This window comes from Engraulis encrasicolus, chromosome 20 (assembly GCF_034702125.1).
Source record: "Engraulis encrasicolus isolate BLACKSEA-1 chromosome 20, IST_EnEncr_1.0, whole genome shotgun sequence".
Lineage (NCBI taxonomy): Eukaryota > Metazoa > Chordata > Actinopteri > Clupeiformes > Engraulidae > Engraulis > Engraulis encrasicolus.
Window position 1 is genome coordinate 36,328,104 of NC_085876.1, and position 22,582 is coordinate 36,350,685.

At 42.2% G+C, this 22,582-nt stretch overlaps 1 protein-coding gene across 1 annotated transcript in view; it reads right to left on the reverse strand.

Moving 5' to 3' along the window:
* Positions 1-22,582, reverse strand: part of clcn1a (chloride channel, voltage-sensitive 1a) — a 68,422-nt gene that overhangs the window by 23,492 nt on the left and 22,348 nt on the right. Inside the window, exons 3-14 of the mRNA XM_063185843.1 lie at positions 21,221-21,352; positions 19,536-19,664; positions 17,925-18,058; positions 17,341-17,418; positions 16,808-16,886; positions 10,065-10,190; positions 8,250-8,334; positions 6,697-6,798; positions 5,701-5,785; positions 3,491-3,646; positions 2,204-2,273; positions 820-930 (exon numbers count right to left, since the gene is read on the reverse strand). Of these exons, the coding sequence (XP_063041913.1) occupies positions 820-930; positions 2,204-2,273; positions 3,491-3,646; positions 5,701-5,785; positions 6,697-6,798; positions 8,250-8,334; positions 10,065-10,190; positions 16,808-16,886; positions 17,341-17,418; positions 17,925-18,058; positions 19,536-19,664; positions 21,221-21,352 (1,287 nt within the window). The remainder of the gene's footprint in view (positions 1-819; positions 931-2,203; positions 2,274-3,490; positions 3,647-5,700; positions 5,786-6,696; positions 6,799-8,249; positions 8,335-10,064; positions 10,191-16,807; positions 16,887-17,340; positions 17,419-17,924; positions 18,059-19,535; positions 19,665-21,220; positions 21,353-22,582) is intronic.

Genomic DNA, 22,582 nt, shown 5'->3' on the forward strand with positions numbered 1-22,582 from the left:
TCATGAGAGAGCCCTGTAGGCTATCTGCCTCCTAGATGATACCTCCACTATCGTACAAATTGCTTTGGCCACCCTGAAGGAGGTATGTGCATGTGAAGAGTTCAGATGCAAAACCCCCTAACTCCATTTCTGAAGACCTGCACTTCTATATTTTTAGACAACACTGTTGTTGGGTTGGTTTACATTTATGTACTTGATAATACAAATAAATAGTTATATTACATAAATAAAATAAAAATATATGCAATTTTGAGTCAAGTCAAGTCAAGTCAAGTCAAGTCAAGCTTTATATTGAATAAAAATGATTAAAGATTATTTTCTGAAATGGCACTTAGTGGGTTTTGCATCTGAACTCTTCATGTGCACTCAGTCGCATGTGGTCGCATGCGGTCGCATGCACGATTTAAAGCATACAGCAAGCATGTCCCCAGCGCAAGAGGGAAGTGCTGACATATAAAATGGATGCATTATTGTGAGGTGGGATTTTGATAAGAACACTTGGTAATGTGACTATAAATATGACTGGTAATATGGCTTTCAATCAAAATCACCTAAAAAACTTGACTTGAATGGTAAGTGAGGCCTGAAGCTTGAGATGGCTTCAAGTGTTTGACTAGGCATTACATTTAAACATTTAAACATTTAAACATACAGCTTAAAAACTAGTGACAAATTAGTTAAAACAAAACCCAAAAGAGACCTCTCAGTGAGGATTCGTCGTTCATCCAGATTATGTGCAGTCGTAAGTAAGACAAGTATGCACGTGAGAGTGAGACAGAACGGGGTAAGGAAGTGGGAAGAGAGGAAGGGAGGACTGACCAATCACAGCATACCCTCCAGGGATGATGCGATAAAGGATTCCGTCAAACAGGATGCCGTGGGGAAATAAAGCTGCCATGATCTCCCCCACCAAGCGGCCAAACGACGCTCCTGTAATCAACGGCACAGGCAGGGCCAGATTAATGACCAGGGGTGCGTTTCTGGAAACCGTAGTTGCTAACTACGTGAGCTACTTTATTTGTTTCCAATGCAATTTCCCATTGGCAAATACCGCAGTTTGTTAACTGCTAACAACTACGCTTTCGAGAAACGCACCCCAGGCTAGATATGGCTGTAGCCTAGGGGCCCCCACCTGCCAGGGGCGGGCGCCCCAGTTGACCAAAAGGGAGAAAAAAACAACAATTGCAGAAATGTGAAAAGGTGCGGTATTGATAACTTAGTCTACCGTGTCAGGTAGAATTTTAAATGTTATTGATACTTGTCTTGGGTTGGAGTTAGGGTGACCATGTCCGTGACAGGAAAAAGGAGGACATATTTTAGGACGGGGGGTTTGGGGGTCCTCCCCCCAGAAAAGTATCGGTTTTTAGATGCAATTTTATGCATTTTAATGCATTTTTGTCCGGACAAGGCACTGAAAACGAGGACTGTCCTCCCTAAAGGAGGACGTCTGGCCACCCTGCAATTTCCCATTGGCAACTACCCAAATTACAAACTGGCTAGCATCTATGCTTTCGAGAAACACAACCTAGGACAACCTAGGGTTACACAGGGTGGCTGCCGTGGTGAAGTAAAGAACAAAGGCTAAAGGAGACCTGCACACCTTCATTTTTTGCTTGCAAGTGCAGATATTTAAAAAGGTTTCACTTAAAGGAAATGAACAGTGAAACACAGGCAAATCCTTTTCTTACAGACAAACATTTTACAACGTTAGGGTGAGTCAGACCTTCACAAGAGTAAATTAATTCAAACACACACTCACTAAATAGCGAGAACAATAAAGTGGGACATGAAAACTGGAGATGTAGTAAATAGCAAAAAAAACCTAAACATAGCTTCAGAGCTTGACTTTGAATACAGTACAATAATTTTGTAATCCTCACTATGATTCACCCAGTTCGAATACAGTACATGTATTCATAGGTACCAATTGTGGGATTTGCATTATCATTTTTTCTTCCTTGATCACACCTTTGTGGAACGTGTGCGCCTCTGGTATTGTAATTTTCTTTATCTTCCAATGTACGTAAGCGATTACCGGTACTGTAATTATACTGCACCTCTATGGTCATGTAGCCACGATGCAGCTTTTTATGTGATTGGAAAAGAACGGGGTGTGCTGTAACCCTAAAATGATGGGGGAAAGGGAGGAATGGAATAAAATGACAAGAAAAGAAGAGAAAAGAAATTAAATGGTATGTCGTACCAAGGACGAAGACAGGCATGAAGGCTCCAGAGGGGATGGGCATAGTGGTCGACACTGCAGACATCCAGAACTGTGAGGAGATAAGAGGGAAGAGGATATTGTTAGGGTGACTGTAGTCAATCAAAAGTACAAGTAAAAAAATGTGGGTGTGTGTGCATCGTGTGTACATGGGCTGTAGTACTGCTAAGAGGATAGATAAGAAAAATGGGTAACACTTTATATTAATGTCTGCTTATAAAGACTTAGCAATTAATAAACTAATCGTGAACCAAACATTAACAAATGTTTTTTATTATTAGCTACATTTTGTACTTTATAAGATACAAGATACAAATAATATGTTCACGATTTCACAAATCTTTTATTAGTCATTTACGAACAATTTGTAAATGTTTGGTAAATATCAAATATTAACATAACATTTACAAACATTTGTTAATGCTTTCTTCATCATTTATTATTATTATTATTTATTATTATCATTCATTATTTACTAAGTGTTATTAATGCTTTATAAGCGGACATTAATAAAAAGTTTTACCTAAAATTTTACTATTTTCAGAGCGAGAACGACACAAGAGACAAAAGCGACAGAGTATGACCGACATTCCGATAGACTGCTGCGGCTGTTACCGAATTGCATCATACCTCATAGTCATAATATCCGCTGAAGTTCAACTACAAACTGTCGCTCTCACCGCTCAAATCTCGTCACCCCATTTGCTTTTGTCTCTTTAGTCGCCAGTTGCTACTCTATACAAAGTCCATTATTCCGCTCATGGGGGCCGCTAGGTGGGGGGGGTGGTACAGATTCTAAGGGCCCAAGCACTGACATGGGCCCATAGGTGGGACCAAGCACTGACAGGGGCCCTTAAGGGGGCCCAAAGTTCGAATCTTTCATGGGGCCCAACATTTCTGGCAGCGCCCCTGCTTCAGCCACTGCTGGTACTCTTGTTGCCTTTGGTGTGTCGGTACTGTAATATGTGTTGTACCAAAGATTTTCTTAGTAGACTAAGATGATTCAAACTCCGCCCACCCAATGCAAAGGAGTGTACTCAAGTTCGTTCTCCTAGGGGGGCGTTCTTCTTCTCTATCTCTTTTTTCTTATTCTCCTTCCTTCTTCTCTTTCTGTGGCATTTGGTGACGGCTTGCATAAGATGTGCGCTACTGCCATCTACAGTGCCAAGGGACCTAAAGCCTCCAAAGGTCTCCTAACCAGAGGTCTCCTAAAGGGGCGTTCACATGACATCATCTTGTGTCATCTTACTCTACTCTCTTTGCTTGTACCTTATTGACGAAGAAGAGCAGCAGGATGATGAAGACGCTGACGTCATCATGTATCCAGGCGGTGGAGCGGCCCAGGCCAGGCGGGAGGGGGTGACCCTGGATCTTAGTCCACGTGAAGTTGTCAAACAGGGAGTTGATGGCTTCCCTCGGCATCAACTACAACAAGAAGCAACATCTCAAAAAAGGGGAAAAATCCAGGCAACTCCTGGTGAAAAAGCGGAAGTCGATTAAAAAGCCTTTATTGTCATAGGGCTAAAACATGATTAAAAAAGCCAACATGTTTCGACCGCACTGGTCTTCATCAGGGCTTTGCTTCACCTGGATTTTTCCCCTTTTTTTAATTGAACTGATCCCCTTCATCCAAGAGCACCCAACAAATATACTTTAAGAAGATACTGCGACTTTTGTGTATTGCATTACATTACATTACATTACATTACATTACATTACATGACATTGCACTTAGCTGGCGCTTTTATCCAAAGCAACACCAAGTTATTTATGGTAGGCACAGGGTATTGGTTACAGTTCCTGGAGCAATGTAGCATTAGGTGCTTTGCTCAAGGACACTTCAGCCATGGATGAAGGTGCTGGTAAGGATGGGATTTGAACTCCCTCTCTGCCTACAGGCATCGGACAATAGCTAGGGCCTATACTATGAAGGTGGTTTCTTAAGAAAATGAGGACTCCAGTCTCTTCTATTAGATGATTTACCTCTTAACTTAACCTCATTTACTCCTGAACCAGCTTCTTAGTATACCCCTCTAGGCCAGTGTTTCTCAACCTTTTTTTTAGTCGAGGCACCCTTTCAATTCATGAAAAATGTCAAGGCACCCCAAACCAACAAGCCGTAACATGGCATCGCATCCGATATCACACAAGCTTAGAAAAGTAACACATTTGGAGACGTCAAACGACCTACTGTACGTTTGAAGTTGCAGCTGATTGGGGCGACCTATATTTACTTTATTGTGCGTAAATGGCAGATGAAAGATTTAACTGACTAATATTAACTTATCAATTTAGACAAATGTATTATATTACATAATTTATTTATCAACCACGTTTCCGCGGCAAGGGTGCCCTGGCACCGATGTTGAGAAACACTGCAATAGAGCTCTGAAAACTAGAAGCACTCAGAGAGTGCAATCCTCCGCCAAGGCCATGGGGTCACTGATGGCATAACATACACATAACACGCTGTGGAATCCTATGCCTATAATATACTTAGAAAAAAAATCCTGGATCCAGATCTTGATTTGCATCACCACCACAATTTAATCACTTGTTCCTTTTGTCATTTCCAACCTCCAACAAAAATTTAATCAAAATCCACTCATAACTTTTTGAGTTATCCAGCTGCCAGACAGGGAAACAGACAACAAACAAAACAACGCGACCGAAAACATAACCTCCTTGGGGGAGGTAATAACACGTCTAAATAAAATGAAGGCCCACTTCCCAGACTTTCCAGACATCTCCAAAAGCTGTGCAATCTCAGAAAACCTGAATGTCCCAAGCCATGAAAGAAGCCTTTGTTCCAGACCAGGTGTTTCAGACAAATGGTATATTGTGACCTCCAATCAGTGCACACATTTCTAAAAGATGTTTGGACAAAAACTGCCTATTTGACCATAAGCGGCCTGAATATGGTTGCTGTCAGGACCTCCATTTGTAGGAGCATATTTTGTTATTCTTTTGAACTGGCTTTCTAGGTCACTTGCACTAGTTCTAAATAAAGTTTGCACATAAAGTTCCAGAGTAAGTCAAGCACACTGCTAAGGGACGCACACAGGCAAGCAGAGCGACAGACAGGTCAGGGACACACACAGATTCACACATGTGGGCGGACACACACACACACACACACACACACACACACACACACACACACACACACACACACACACACACACACACACACACACACACACACACACACACACACACACACACACACACACACACACACACACACACACACACACACTGTCACTCAAGCGTACACATACACGCACGCACGCATACACATTCACATATGCATGCATGCATACACACGCACAAGCTCACACACAGACACACACCGACACATCATGCTGCAGGTTGCAGGGCAGCAGTTTCCACCCCGCACCAACACACACACACGCGCGGGCACGTATGCACGCGCGCACGCACACACACACACACAGTCAGGAAAACATCCCACCCACCTCTCCTGCCATGAACTGGCCAAAGCCCGGAGGGAAGGTGAGGGTGGTGATCAGCAAGGTGACAACTCCAGGAAAGATCAGCCGACTGGAATGCACACAAGATGACAGCGATGAAGATTACAATGACATGAAGTCCATGTAAAAAACATGGAGGGAGACCTTACTAAATATATACTGAGTATTAAGCATAAAAACATTAATTCAACATAAAATTGTTCATTAAATATAATAATATTAATGCTTTATTCATACAGACACGTTTTGGTCTGGTGTATACATTAGTGTAGTATACTCTTGGAGTGGTACACATACTGCATACTATGGCCTAGCATATGGTGCCTAGCTTTTAAATGTACTGTATCCTACTAATATGTGGCAAGTGTTTTTCAGAATGAGAAGAAATCTAGAGTAGCCTATCTTTTTTGTCAGTTTCCCTTCCCTTATGCATGAAGAGAATGCATAGCCATGACCTTAAACAAGGCGAGTTATGGTCTGTTTACTTTGGTGTGTTGTCGTCTTACTGTCTAGTGACAAAACGTGTAGCCTATATCAGCGTGCATAGATATACAGGTAATATAATCCCAGTGAGTTATGACCTGTTGTGGTGTTGTGGCCTTACTGTTTTGTCAGACAGAGTGTAGCATATCTCTGTGTGTGTGCATTCCCTCGCTGACAGGTTAGGGTAAGGGATTGATTTGGTTTGGGCACAGTTTAGCATTCATAAGCTATTATTAGAGTAAATATGAATGGAAGGCCCCCAGAAAGATAGGAAGGGCTCCACAAGGGCTCCACAAAGATATAAAGGTTGAGCTGTGTGTGTGTGTGTGTGTGTGTGTGTGTGTGTGTGTGTGTGTGTGTGTGTGTGTGTGTGTGTGTGTGTGTGTGTGTGTGTGTGTGTGTGTGTGTGTGTGTGTGTGTGTGTGTGTGTGTGTGTGTGCATGTGTGTGTGTATTTAATGCAAGTGAGCTATAATCTGTCAGTGTGCTGTGGCCTTACTGTCTTGTGAGGAAGCGGGTCAGTGTGTTGGATTTCCTCATGAATAGCACCACCTGTCGGTTGAGATAGACGAAGAAGGCACCCAGGAACCCACAGGAGATGCTGCGGAGGACAGGAGGAGGAAGAGAGCCAGGAGGAGTAGAGAGAGGAGGAGCATTTTGAGCTCAGAGTTGATATAAACACAATCAGAGCAGCACCATGCACAGTACATAGTACAAATGATTGCTCCCTAACCCCTAACCAATAGACTAATAAACACAGACAACTCCTGTTGGAAGGCACCCATGAAATGCTGAAAACAGGAAAATGTGCAAAAAACCCTAAAAAAACAGTACCATTGAAGCATCAAGCCTACAGCATCAATTTAAATGCATTCATAAATAAAAACTGAAAAGATTTTTTTTTAAAAAGATCTCAAAATTGCCAAAATGACAGCTGTTTCAAAGATAATCTGACAGCAACATCTGCACTGAAAAACTAATTTTACACTGAATAGTGAAGCCTTGTATGGCTTCATGTGTATGGTAGGCCTACATGTACTCTGTGAATTATAACATGTTTACACGTCTGATTCCAGGCTCCAATGGTACTCATTATTAATTTAGCAATAAAACAAACCTGGTGCTCATCATGATATGACATGATACTATTGATGTATCAAAGGTGGAGGAAGAAGGTCAACAGGAACTGAGGGGTGTTGTGGCAGTGGTTATAGGTGGATGGGGGAGGGTGCAGGGTGGATATAGTTGTGGGCAGTGGTGTAGTCTACTTTGTTATGGTGGGTATACTGTATATTTGAGATTTTTTTGAAGTGGGTATACTGTATATATTTATGCTATTCAAAACAATGGATCAATCAATTTTAAGTGGGTATACTGAAATCCCTGAAATTTAGAAGTGGGTATACTCCGTATACCCGCGTTCTACGTGGACTACACCTTGTGGGTGGTGATAATGGGGGTTGGTGGGATAAAATTGGGCATGCCAACAGTTGGACAGGGAACCCAGGTTTGGTCAGCCAGGTCTTAGTAAGAAACGTCTGACAAAGTTTCTACAAACCTTCCACAATATGTAACACAGACCTTGTTTGTTTTATGTTTTAGGTCCATACGTATCGGCCGGTTTGCAAAAACATGTTCATTACAATGATAGTAGGAGTCGGCGTTTGGTAGAGGCTGAGTCGGAGTATGGTAGAGGCTTTAAGGAAGGTGGTGAGGGGCGTAGAGGAGTAAGTGGAGAGGAGGGGTGGAGCAGTGGTGTAGTCTACTTTTTTATGGTGGGTATACTGTATATTTGAGCATTTTTTGAAGTGGGTATACTGTATATATTTGTGCTATTGAAAACAATGGATCAATCAATTTTAAGTGGGTATACTGAAATCCCTGCAATTTAGAAGTGGGTATACTCCGTATACCCGCGTTCTACGTAGACTATACCACTGGGGTGGAGGAGGAGGGGTGGAGGAGAGGAGAGAAGTCCAGCACTGTGCACACTGCAGCGGCTTCACTGGCCCTCACCACGAACGGCACGCTCTCATTGGCCTTCGCTCTCACCCAATCACGGCAAAAGCCGGCAGCTCCTGCAGGTCAAAGGGGAAGTCCATGCGGAATTTGGTGCGGAACAGGGCAGTGATGGTGACTAGAAGAAGAAACGGAACAGCACATAAGTTAGAGATGAACAGAAGGTTAAAATAACTTTAAAAGTGGAAAGAACACATACAAAACACCAAGCATTTTATTCAATTTAATCAGAGCTTTAATCAGAGCCTGTGTTATAACCTGTCACCAAAACAACTGTATATTGACAATATGTAATGGCTGTAACAGTAATGACTGTAAAAGTCTTAATCTATTACTTAAGGCTCTCTGCGCTGCCATAGCAGTGCTGTTGTGATGTAGTTGAGCCAGTAGGCCCATCTGCATCATTGTCTCAAACTACATGCTGGCTCTTGCTGAGTATTACAGTGCTACCAACTGGTATGCAGTTTAGAGTTAGGGCTTCGTGACAGGAATTTATTGGTGCAAATATATTTTACTGCCTGTTGTGAGCGGAGCGTAAGGCGGGCTTTACCAACAAAGCCCACAGGAATGAATGGACGGGCATTCACAGAGGCATCAATCGTGTCATGCATAAATGCATGATAACAGTACAGGCATACCTTCATTGTGCTGTGATAATATGCAAAACAAATGCAAAAGCCATGATCAACAGTGATGACACCATTTGATACATGACACCTTAGTGTCTTCTCATGTAACCGTGTGTGTGTGTGTGTGTGTGTGTGTGTGTGTGTGTGTGTGTGTGTGTGTGTGTGTGTGTGTGTGTGTGTGTGTGTGTGTGTGTGTGTGTGTGTGTGAGTGTGTGTGTGTGTGTGTGTGTGTGCGTGTGTGTGTGCAGGGCCGCTGACAGCTTTGGCCGTCATGAGGGTTACATACCGCCATTCAGACATACTGCCATTCCGACATTGACTTTTTATTGCAAAAAACATTTTTCCAGCTTGCAGGAACTGTTTTCAGACCCTACCTGTAAGGGCATTTGGACCATGACAAAATTAGACACTAAATTATACACTAATCCCATAACAGGGCAGTCATGGGTGAGCGGTTAGGGCGTCAGACTTGCATCCCAGAGGTTGCCGGTTCGACTCCCGACCCGCCAGGTTGGTGGGGGGAGTAATCAGCCAGTGCTCTCCCCCATCCTCCTCCATGACTGAGGTACCCTGAGCATGGTACCGTCCCACCGCACTGCTCCCCATGGGGCGCCACTGAGGGCTGCCTCCTTGCACGGGTGAGGCATAAATGCAATTTCGTTGTGTGCAGTGTGCAGTGTTCACTTGTGTGCTGTGGAGTGCTGTGTCACAATGACAATGGGAGTTGGAGTTTCCAATGGGCTTTCACTTCTTTCGCTTTCAATTGCGCTGTCACTCTCTCCACTTCCGCTCATGTAGCAACATTGTTGCAAATATCAATTGAGTTAGAACGTTGTTTCCGCGCTTTTACGTACTTGCAACAATGTTTAAATGACTCGAAATGGCTCAGAATGACAATCAAAAACTGTCGGAATGGCGGTATATCGGAATGTCGGTTGCCCCAATCCCCCCCGTAATGAGGACCCAATTTTGGACCCCCGCTCTCCGTGGGCCCGGGACAACTGACCACTTTGTCCCCCCCTGTCAGCTTCCCTGTGTATGTGTGTGTGTGTGTGTGTGCGTGTGTGTGTGTGTGTGTGTGTGTGTGTGTGTGTGTGTGTGTGTGTGTGTGTGTGTGTGTGTGTGTGTGTGTGTGTGTGTGTGTGTCTGTCAAGTCTGCATGAATGAAAGCCAATTCTGGTATTCATTCATCTCTCTTTAGCCTCCCTGGTCTCTTTACCTGTGTCTTTGTTGGCCACAGACAGAACTCTGAATATGAAAGCACTGAAGACGGCTGCAAAGTAGCCCCTCCAGTAATTCCTCACAGCAAAGTATGTAGAGGTGACCTCTATACTGAACAGCACACCTAGTGGCAAGGAAGTAACATCACAATGTACATATAATTATTTCTTTTTTTTTTTTTTTAAACTTTATTTTTCTTTCTTAACAATTACAAGGTGTAAAAAACAAACAAACACACACACACACATACAACATAAAAACTATAAAGTGTCCGGATTGGGTTATGACTCAAGCTGGTGAATAATGTCCCATTCAATGTTCAATTGGTCACTGCAATGTAAATGATCCACTTTGTCCATTTTTTCACACAAGAGTCCATCTGTAGTCTTATTCTGTGGGTCAGGTCCTCCATGACATATATGTCCTGAACAATTTTCAACCAGCCCTCTTTGTCAGGGAGATCCTCCTTGTACCATTTTTTGGTAATTGTTTTTTTGCTGGCCGCGATCAGGATTTTAAACAGGTACCTGTCAGATTTACACAAAATATTTCCTGCAACATTTCCAAGATACAACACTGTGAATGTTTTGGGTATATCATAGCCAAGTATTGCAACAATTGTACAATGCACATCGTCCCAAAATTTAACCAAACCAGGGCAAAGCCAAAAAACATGTGTATGATTCACATTCATCTCCCCACATTTTCGCCAACAGGGTTGGGGGGTAGATTGATACTTGCTTGTCAGTTTGGGTGTAATAAAGAAACGAATAATGTTTTTCCAACAATGTTCTCTCCATGTATGTGATGATGTAGTGGTATGCTGTGTCTGCCATATGTGTAACCAGTCATCTTCTGAAATATCAATTTCTAACTCTTTTTCCCATTTGTGTTTCACATATAATGTGTTCCCCTTACATGCCATTAATTGTTGATATAAAATAGATATTGTTCTCTTGCCCTTCAAAATATAGGCCCCTAATATAGTATGAATTACATTGTTTTTGTCCAACTCTATGGTCGATTTGACTTCCTTGTTAAAGTAATCTCTAAGTTGTAGATATCTGAAGTGGTCTTGATTACTCAGAAGAAACTTGTCCTTCATTTCTTGGAAACTCATGAACCTCCCCCCTCTAATTACAGTACACAATGCTGTTACCCCACTTGAGATCCATTGTTTAAACCTTTGATCCTGAGTGTTTGGAGTAAAATCTTTGTCGTATGCTGGCCATCTGAGTACTCTAAGATCTGGTTCCAATTTATGTTGGTGTATGACGTCATACCACATTTTGAGTGTGAACTGTGTGATAGTGCTCATCTGATCGTAAAAACCTTTGGCTTCATCTGCATCACCAATTAGGCTGGATATTTCCCTTTCATTTACAAATTGTTCTAGACTCTTCCATTTGGCTATATAGGTTTTGTCACACCAGTTTACTATGTGTTTGATTTGTGATGCGCGGAAGTACTCCTTGAGGTTTGGTAACGCCATTCCTCCCGCCCGTTTCCCTAACTGTAGAGTCGTGAACTTAATTCTAGGTCTTTGTCCGTTCCAAATAAATCTGGATATGGATCTGTCCCATGTTCTGAATTGTTTATCTGGAATTGGGACGGGTAAGGCCTGGAAAAGATATAGCAGACGTGGGAGGATATTCATCTTTATCGTTGCTATTCGAGAACTGAAGTCCAGTGGCAGGACATTCCATCTTTCCATGTCAGCTTTTATACTGTTATTTATTTTCTCATAATTGCCGGTGTACAGACTGTCGATGTCTTTTGTTATTGTGACTCCAAGGTATTTCATGGATCTCAAGTGCCAGTTACAGTTGATTGTTTGCAAAACCTCTTTGGATGGTGTGTAGTTGAATGTTAAGATTTGTGTTTTAGCTAAGTTTAATTTGTATCCAGAGTAGGAGCCAAAAACACCCAGTAAGTTAAGCAATTGAGGCAGACAGTTGTCAGGTTCTCTCAAATAGCAGATCACATCATCAGCAAATAAACTGACAATGTGGTCTTCTCTGCCCACTGTGATACCCTTAATCTCCTCATTTTGTCTGATTGCTTGGGCTAGTGGTTCTATAAAGATCGCAAACAAGGTTGGTGATAGACCACAGCCCTGTCTGGTTGATCGTTCTAAGTGTATACTTTCTGTCAAACTACCATTGATTTTGATCTTTGCTGTTGGATTTTGATAGAGTGCCTTTATACATTGAATTGCCTTTTTATTCAGTCCAAACCTTTCAAGTACCTCGTAGAGAAATACCCAACTGACACAGTCATAGGCTTTTTCTGCGTCCAAACTTATGAACGCTGCGCTAACATTGTTGCATTTAACATGTTCCAGGATATGGAGTGTTCTTCTTATATTATCATGTGTCTGACGGCCCTTGATGAAACCTGACTGATCTTCATCAATAATGTCTGGCATAAATTGCTCAAATCTTTTGGCTATAATGGAGGTATAGAGTTTATAATCTACGTTAAGGACGGATATAGGTCTGTAGCCTGAACATGACTCATTATTATTTCCCTTGGGGATAACTGATATCACCGCTTCTTTCCATGATGGGGGTGTTTGACCTTTCTCAAGACAATGATTAAACGCTGAGCAAAGCACTGGTACAAGTTGGTTTTTGAATTTTTTGTACCACTCTGAGGGTAGACCATCACTACCTGGTGATTTATGCGCTTTTAGTCTACTTATTGCCGCCTCTACTTCTGATACTGTGATTGGTTTTGTGAGTAATTCGTTCTGAGTTTTTCCAATTGAAGGTAAATCTAATGTCTGTAGGAACGCTCTCATCTGATTGGTATTGGCTGCCATTGGTTGACTATAAAGTTTCTTATAATATTTAACAAAGTTTAAACCTATCTCCTTAGGGTCATATGTTATTTGGTTTGTTGTTATATCTCTTATCTTAAGAATTGTCCTGTCAGCCTGCTGTTTTTTCAGTCTTTTGGCTAGTAATCTTGACGCCTTAGGCCCAACCTCATAGTAAGCTTGCTTTAGAAATCTTGTCTTTTTTTCAATTTCTGTATTCAATAAAGCATCAATATTTTCCCTTGCCTCTTTAATTTTGGGGAGTAGTAGGGGATCCCCTGAGTTTTTATGTTGTTGCTCAAGACTAGTCAAACTTTCTTTTTCTTTAAGATAAGTCTTCTCTTTTGCTTTTTTCATGGCTGCAGTTTTAGATATTAATTTTCCTCTTAGGACTGCTTTTAAGGCGTCCCATAAAATGATAGGATTCACTTCCCCATTATCATTTTCAGTCAAATATGTTTTTATGTCTTCACTTATCTCCTTCACTAATATTTGGTCATTTAATATCCCCACATTTAACCGCCACTGTTTTATTTTCTTTTGTGTGTTTAATTGTATTTTTAGAACCAATGCACAGTGGTCTGATATGTCAGCCCCTTCAATTTCACATTCTTTTACTCTAAACAGATCTGCTTTATTTGTAAAGAAGTAGTCGATTCTGGCATAGCTAGCATGTGGATAGGAGTAATGTGTGTAATCTATTTGTGTGGGATGAAGCTCTCGCCACAGGTCAACTATACCAAACTCTTTGAATGTAGTTTTTATAGTTTTAGCCACTTGACTAATTGTCCTCTTCCTATTTGTTGTGTCCTTGTCGTCCATTACAATGTTGAAGTCCCCTCCTCCCAATAATATTCCCTCTGATTCCATAATTATTTTGTCAAGGAGAGACTTGACAAACGGTTTGTTACTGTCAGGTGGGATATAAACATTAATCAGAGTCACCAACACATTTTCTAATTTTCCTTTCATTATAATGAATCTTCCCTCTTTATCTTTGATAGTTGTCATGCTATCAAAATTCAGTGAGTTTGAGATCAATATGCTGACACCCCTTTTGCCCTTCTTTTTAAAGCAGCTATAAGCCGTCCTGAAACCAAACTTTTTAAGTTTCTCGCTTTCCTCATTAGTCAAGTGTGTCTCCTGTAAGTATACAATCTGGGCTTTCTCCTTTCTGAGTTTGGACATTAGTTTCTGACGCTTAATGGGATTATTCAATCCGTTTACATTCAGTGACAGGATCTTTACACTATCCTCCATTGGTCATATTAACACCATTATTCAATCCGGACTTGCACTTCAACATAAAATAGAAAAAACAAAACAACCTTTGAACCAAAACTATGTACATTATGGTGACTTCAAAAACAAGGAATAATGTAAAAATTCCTTTAGGTTCCCTGTTGGTGGGAGGAGGGAAAAAAGCCTCATGCATGTAGGGGCCCTCCCTAGTGAGAAAGTTCTGTTCTCCACTAGAAATGTCCAACAATCAGTGTGTGTCCTCAGTCGGAATATAATTGAGCAGGACCAAAAAGGGGGTACAGATAAAATAACAAAAAAGTAAAAAATACCCTCAACCTATGGTAGCCCATTATTTTTAGTTGTGTTATTAGAGTAAGCCAATCTTATGTGGGTGGGTAATGAAACATTGTTTACTAGGCAACAAAAGGAGAAAATATGAGTTTGCAGCAAAATGGAAGAGGAATTAACAAAAAATCCTAATAATGATAACAAAAATCCTGAGTTTGTTTCAATAGAGATCGGCTACTTGCAGTTGCCTTAGGTGGTCTCAGTATTTCTCCTGAATTCCGTGAGCCTTTCTCTTGCACGCTGTGCTGTCCTGCCTGCGGTGCTGCTGACTTCTGTCCACGGGAGTAGCTCCATCAGGCGCCGCTCCGCTATCGCCATCTGATTCCGGGTTTTTGTTTTCACCGACACCTGTAGTCCGCGCCGATTGAGATCCGCTGCTGCCTCCTCTGCGCTCTCGTACGTCTGCTTGCCTGACTGCCAGTGCACGTGCATTTTGGTGTACGGTGTTTGAAAGCGGATTCCATTTTCTTTTAGGACTGTTTTAATCGGCCCATACTCTTTGCGTTTGTCAACGACGGCAGATGCGTAATCATGGTCGAAGTAAATCCTCCCCCCATCTAATTCTATCTTCTTGCTCCAAGCTTTCTGTAGGATCATTTCCTTCACTCGATGTTGCAGAAAGTTCACTACTAGTGATCTAGGCGGTTGCTCGGGTGGTGGTTTTGTTGTCAGCGCTCTGTGTGCCCGCTGGATTTGCACATCTACTCCTGGGGGGAGTTCAAGCTGTTCCGTGAGCAGCTGAGTCACAAATTCAATCACTGATTTCCCCTCTTGACCTTCCGGTACTCCATAAATGCGGAGATTATTTCGCCTAGAGCGACTCTCCAAATCAACCATCTTATCCTGAGTATCGATATTCAGCTGAATAGTTGTGAGAAGAGTGTCTCTGAGTGCCACACAGGTGGATTCTAGTTCGGCTATTCGCGTTTGTGCACTGGTAATGTTAGCATTCTGTGTCTGTAGCTCATTCAAGACCTCATCTTTAAACTCAGCTAAGTCATCTTTCATTGTTTGCAGGACCTCATTTTTAAATACAGTAAAGTCTCTTCTCCACTCCTTGGAAAGTAGCGAAATTTGTTCAATAATGGCATTTTGGCTAGTATCCTTACTGCACGCGTCCTCTGCCTGATCCTCGTTTCCACTTTTCGATTCAGTTGGTTTTGCTCCGGTTTTGGGTTGCTTCGACGTCTTCCCACCTCTCTGGCTCTGTTGCATAATTACCTCCTTGCTATTATTGTTTTTTGATGGTTTTAATGTCTTTGAATCTCACGGAGGTGTAGTTTAAATGACCGACTGTGAGGAGCTCTAAACTAGACGTCCATCTTGTTCACGCACCACACCGGAAGCCACATATAATTATTTCATTACTCAAAATACATGCCAATGGATTAACAACCGTATTAGTATAATGCTGCAGGGGTATCAAACTCAAATTCACAGCTAGCCCAAATAAATATCAGGGATGACGTTGCAGGCCAAATTCCATATTTATTCCAAAATGCTCTGAAATTGCGTACACACGCACATAATACACAGCAGCACACCTGGACACACGCATGCTACTTGTAATACACAATTACCCTTCAAGTCATATTGCCTTCAAGTCATATTTCTATACATTAACTCCTTTGCGTATAGCCTATGTCATAAACTTAGAGCCCTCAAAATTGTAATGACCAAGTCTTAATCTGTTACGTAACGTCTTTGTGCAGATGGGGTCACCGGCAGGCCTCTTCACTATGTGCTGAAAATACTCAACTACATCATAACAACACTGCCGTGACATTATCCAGAGCCTTAAGTAACAAGACATAGCCATTACATTTTGGTGACAGTAAGGTTATAACATAGGCTCTGCGCTAGTTGAGTCTTTCCAGCAAAGTGTGAATGGGCCGCCGGTGGGCCCATCTTCACAAAGAGGATACTGGTGTATGTGGGCCAACTGTAATACACATTTAAAATGATCTTGAGTGCCAAATAAAAAATGACACTGCAGTCCAGATCTGGCCCCAGGGCCTGATTTTGACATCCCTGCTATAGATGCTATAATGCATCATTATTTCTGATGCTGTTAGATATGAGTCCTGTTTTTGTGAGAGAAAAAAAATCCATGAGGCATACACAGAGGCGATTCTAGGGTCAGGTGGGGCCCCAAGCGAAAATGCAAAAGAATGAACATTTCAACCAAAATCGCCACTACTGTGGTAAAGTGTGGTCACTATCTATGGACTTGGGGGCCCCAAGCGGCTGCCTGCCTGGCCTGGTGGCAAGATGCACCTCTGGGCATACATTTTAAACCTGAAAATGTGAAATGAGGATGACTCACAAACCTCCAAGGGGAGTCCCGAAACAGCATCCCACCCCGACAGCACAACCCACAGTCAAGATATCAGTGTAGCAGTACGGGGTCTACTGACACATGGGAGACAACAAGGGGACACAGCATGAGGGAGAGCATGAGGGAAACACAGTGAAGTTGGGCCAAATAGTAGGCTACTAAAACAAAATGTAAGATTAATCTACGTTTCAGTTTACCTAGACGACCTAATTGTCTTTGAAATTGGGCCAAATAGTAGGCTACTAAAACAAAATGTAAGATTCATCTACGTTTCAGTTTACCTAGATGACCTAATTGTCTTCGAAGTTGGGCCAAATAGTAGGCTACTAAACCAAAATGTAAGATTAATCTACGTTTCAGTTTACCTAGATGACCTAATTGTCTTCGAAGTTGGGCCAAATAGTAGGCACTAAAATAAAGTGTAATATTAACTTATGTGTCAGTTTACGTAGATGACCTAATTGTCTTCATCGCTAAAAAAACGTGTGGGAAAAAGGTGTTTTCAGCACATTCTTCTATACTTACCTGATAGACCCCTGAGAAAAAGGACATGATCTTGCTCAGTGTGGCAGCACAGATGCTTGCTATGTGAACAAAAGGCCCCTGTTGTTGTTGTGTTGTCCGCCGAGGTAGCAGGGAAGAAGAAGGGAAGACGAAGAAGAAGAAGAAGAATAAATAGGAAGAAAAACAGCAAAGAGCATAAACCTCTTTTGACAGCCCCATGACAGGGAGGCAGAAGGCAAGTAACAAGCAAGCAAAGAAGACAAGACGAGATGGAAGTAGGTCAAGAGGATGATGGTAATGTGAGAGGAGAGAGAGAGAGAGAGAGAGAGAGAGAGAGAGAGAGAGAGAGAGAGAGACCCACCTTGACCACTGGAGAGAGAGACAGAGAAAAAGGGAAGAGCGTGAGAGACAGGGACAGAGAGATGGAGAGAGAGAAAGGGCAATTGAGTGCGAAAGAACATGAGGGAGAGCGTGAGAGAGAGAGAGAGAGAGAGAGAGAGAGAGAGAGAGAGAGAGAGAGAGAGAGAGAATGCAATGGGCAGTACTAGAGAGCTAGAGAGAGAGAGAAGAAAAAGAGAGTGATAGTGACAGGGACACCCACCCACCTCCTTGCCCACTGGCATGCCGCTGCCCAAGCCGGCCGTCAAGCCCACAACCTTTGCAGCAAATGCCCGCAGGGTCAAATACTCCTTCAGGATCACACCTCGCAGGATGGTCTTCAGCTCTGGGATACCAGAACCTGTCATGTGCATGTCATACGCAGCAGTTAGTACAAATTATACACCTAGTATTGTAATAATAGCATTATAATGATCATAATAACAGGGCTGGAGAATAGCAGCATTCAGTAGAAACATTAGTAACAAAACACTGAAAAGCAGAAGTTCTCAAAAGTTATTTAACAGCAAAATGTTAATGGCTGTGTTTCGTTTTGCTAAGGAGACGTGTGTACATTTTCATGTTATAACTGAATGCACAATGCTGTAAGTATCTTTATGAAAGATTAGACATAAACATATTGGTGTTGTGACCTTGGCTGAGCTGCGAGCTCCCACTTGCTCCCAGATCAACAGTTACAGTTCAGAGTAAGGGTATTAACAACGTTAACCAGACACCCGTCTCTTGGCAAATATGCACAGGTCAGCACTTGGCCGATGCTCCTAGGCAAAGAGACGACAGGGGGCCTGGCATGGCCGGGCACTGGGCACAGCGCAGAGAGAGAGAGCACTTCAGTGTTGCCACATGGAAAAAGCTGAATTATCGTAACCTCAAAATTATTGTTTTGGGGGGGCTTTTTGGGAGGAAATTATCGTACAAGACCCAAATTGTTGTTTCAAGGCATCTAAATTAACTGAAGGACAACTCTGAAATTATGGCACATCATGTTTTTTTTTATCGTACAGAGCACAAAATGGACAAAATTGTGGTACAAACACGATAATTATCGTACATCTAGCAACACTGGAGCACTTGCGCGGCAGCCCCAGAGCATAGGGTTGCTTATCTCAGTGGTTCTTAAAGGGACACTGTGTGAGATTTTTAGTTGTTTATTTCCAGAATTCATGCTGCCCATTCACTAATGATACCTTTTTCATGAATACTTACCACCACCATCAAATTCTAAGTATTCATTATGACTGGGAAAATTGCACTTTTCATACATGAAAAGGGGGATCTTCTCCATGGTCTGCCATTTTGAATTTCCAGAAATAGCCATTTTTAGCTGCAAAAATGACTGTACTTGGACCATACTAGAAAATATTAGTTTATTACTTCGGAAACTTTCATGAAAAGTTCAAATTTGGCAATAGGCAGCCCATTTTCAATTCGCAGCATAGTTGCAGTACCTTTTTTGACCATTTCCTGCACAGTGTCCCTTTAACCTTTTTTTCTTAGTGCACCCCCTCACCTGTGCCCAAGACAAGCCGCGCACCCCCAACCCAGACTTCTACACGTGTATACACACTAAAAAAAGATTTAAGTGATTATTTACAATGATCTTGCTTGAGACGTAAATCAATACCTTAATGACTTAAATATGGGGATCAAAACATGTTTTAATTTGGCCTAATTAAAATGTTCTCTAGCAGAATTTTGGTCAAAACCTCAAAACAAACAAAATTTTGCGCACCCCCTGAAATCTCTCGCGCAACCCCAGCGGGTGCCCGCACCCCAGGTTAAGAACCACTGGCTTATCTAATAACTCATTCACTCACCAATGGCTTGTGGTGCCACCATGTGGCAGAAGAAAGAGGCGAACATGATAAGGATCATGGGATAGGAGACCCAGGCCAGGTACTGTAACGGAATATTACCACGCAGCTCTCTGTGGATCCACTTGTACGCTGTCAGAGAGAGAGAGGGGGGGGGGGGGGGGGGGGGGGAGGGGTGGGGGGGAGGGGGGGGGGTGGACAGAGAGAGAGAGAGAGAGAGCGATAGAGAGAGAGAAGGGTAACCAGAAAGGGGGTGGCAAACACGATGTAGTAAGACAGGAGTAGAAAGTCAGGTGAGGTGAAAGAGAAAACAAATAAACAGAGTAATGTATCACACTGATAGATAAAGGCCTACAACGCAGAATTAGATTCTAAGGGGTCCATTAAATTGCCATAAAATTGAACACTGTGCCAGAGAATGAGAAAGTGCAAACTCTAAGACAGAGCTACAAAGACTACAAGTATGGTAACTGCTGTATATATTTGGTCAAAACTGAGGACTGTACAAGACAAGGGCATTCTGTATTTAATATCGTACAATGTAGGCTCACAGCACAAGCGCAATCCATATTTACTGTACACACACTATAAATAAAACATCAGTATAATAAAAAAAGACACAAAGTATACATGTAATGTGTAAATAATAATATTTATTTCCTATATATCTTGTAGATTATCTTTGAATAAAATGCTATGCTAGTGTGCTATGAATAAAATGCAAATGTAATATTTAGATATTTTGTAGGCTTACCATACCTTGTAGACATTGGTAGGTTACCCTAATTTTGGCTGTAACATAATCAATACACAATACACACCATAGACATATAAATGTAGCAAGCCTTGCAAGCCTTGCCAGTAACATAGTCCATAGACACCATGGGCACACTTCACTACACAGCAAAAAAAAAAAATGCAGTGTTAATTCAACACTAAAAGAGTACTGTGGGCCAACACCTTCTGGAAGATGTTACATCGACTCTTTAAAATTTAATGTTGAATCAACATGACATTTTGTACTGTCTATATAGCACGCCTACCTGGTAGACTCCTTGTAGACGTAGTCCATACTTGCCATAGACGTATACTGTAAATGCAGCTAGCCTACCTTGCAGACTCTTGGCAGTGACATAGTCCATACTCTCCATAGACACACACTGTGTAGAAATGTAGTAGGCAGTATCATAGTCCATACTTGTCATAGACGTATACTGTAAATGCAGCAGGCCTACCTTGCAGACTCTTGGCACTGGTGTAGTCCATACCCATCATAGATGCATACTGTGAATGTAGCAGGCCTACCTTGCAGACTCTTCAGAGTAATATAGTCCATACTCATCATAGATGTATACTGTAAATGTAGCCGGCCTACCTACCTTGTAGACTGTTGACGCTTGCTTAGTCCATACTCGTCATAGACATATACAGTAAATGTAGCAGGCCGCCGCCTAAGGTACCTTGTAGACTCTTGGCGCTGGCGTAGTCCATACTCATCATAGATGTATACTGTAAATGTAGTAGGCCTACCTTGCAAACTGTTGACGCTGGCGTAGTCCATACTCGTCGTCATAGATGTATACTGTAAATGTAGCCGGCCTACCTACCTTGTAGACTGTTGACGCTTGCTTAGTCCATACTCGTCATAGACATATACAGTAAATGTAGCAGGCCGCCGCCTAAGGTACCTTGTAGACTCTTGGCGCTGGCGTAGTCCATACTCCAGCTGACCAGAGCCATGGTGATCCCCAGCAGCACCAGAAAGATCCAGTCCTCTCCCAGCTTGGTCACCAGGAACCTCTGCATGCGCGCCACGCAGTCTGAAAGAAGCATACATGGGGGAGGCTGTTCCTCCTCGTAACCCTCCTCACATAAGGGGTGCATTTCTCGAAACCAAAGTTTCTAACTACGTTAGCTGCTTTGTTGTTTGCAATGCAATTTCCCATTGACAACTACCCAAGTTGCTAACTAGCTAACACCTACACTTTCGAGAAACACACCCAAGGTGTGTAGTGCACGGTTTATTCTTTTATAGTTCCTGTTATGATTCGTTTACATGATGATAGTTGTGTGTTATTATTCTTATTCTTATTATACCTAGGCTACAACAACGACTAAATCTATTACAACTACTACAACTTAAAAAGGGTAGACACAGTTTGTAACAGACTGGTTGTATGGTACCATCCAGCTGTGGTGGTAACAGATGACGGTGTCCCCCCTCCCCTCTCTAAACTGATCACTGTTCACTCTCTGCCCCCCAGACTAAGCCCCATGTCCCGCTGTACCCAACAGTTAATTTAACCTCTGAACCTTCCAGCCTGGGCCTGCACACATTGCCAGTGAGTCTCCATTTGAATGTTTCAGCCTGGTCAACCTGCTTATTCTCAGGTCTGGTCTGGAATGCCTTGTCTTCACTTCTCGTCCCTTGTCACAGTCAGGCTATGACCCCTTGTAACCTCTGAACAGGACAAAGTTTTTTTTTAAAAAAGTGTGACCAGTCACATGAAAAAAGGGTGCAAGTAGTCCCGTGGGCATTTTGAGCTAGTTATGGATTTACAATTAGCCCTTTCTAAAGAAAAAATGTATGCTTGTAAACAAATTTTAAACAACTTTCTGCGAAAAAAAAGGAAAATCACAAAAAACCTCTACAGGATTTTTTTTTTCAACAAACTAGCGGATCCTAATTATCACATCCCTTCAGCAAGGCTGATGAACTAATTTCTGAAATCTCTATACTAGCAGCACAGGGAGAAGGAATCTTTGGCAGGACTTTTAATTTTCCTATCCACTTTGTCTGCCCCTGGTGCATTGTGGCACAGCACCCACCCGACACACTAGAACAGTGTTTCCCAACCTTTTTTGTCTCGTGTACCCACTAAGCCTTTTCATTGTGCTATGAGTACCCCCTAACTCATGTTTTACAGCCCTTTTTCTATTGCAGTGTGACTATGCTCCATGCATTTGTTAAAATAAAAAATGTTCCAAGTACCCCCTGCAGTGTGCTCACGTACCCCTTGGGAAACACTGCACTAGAACATTCCACCTCC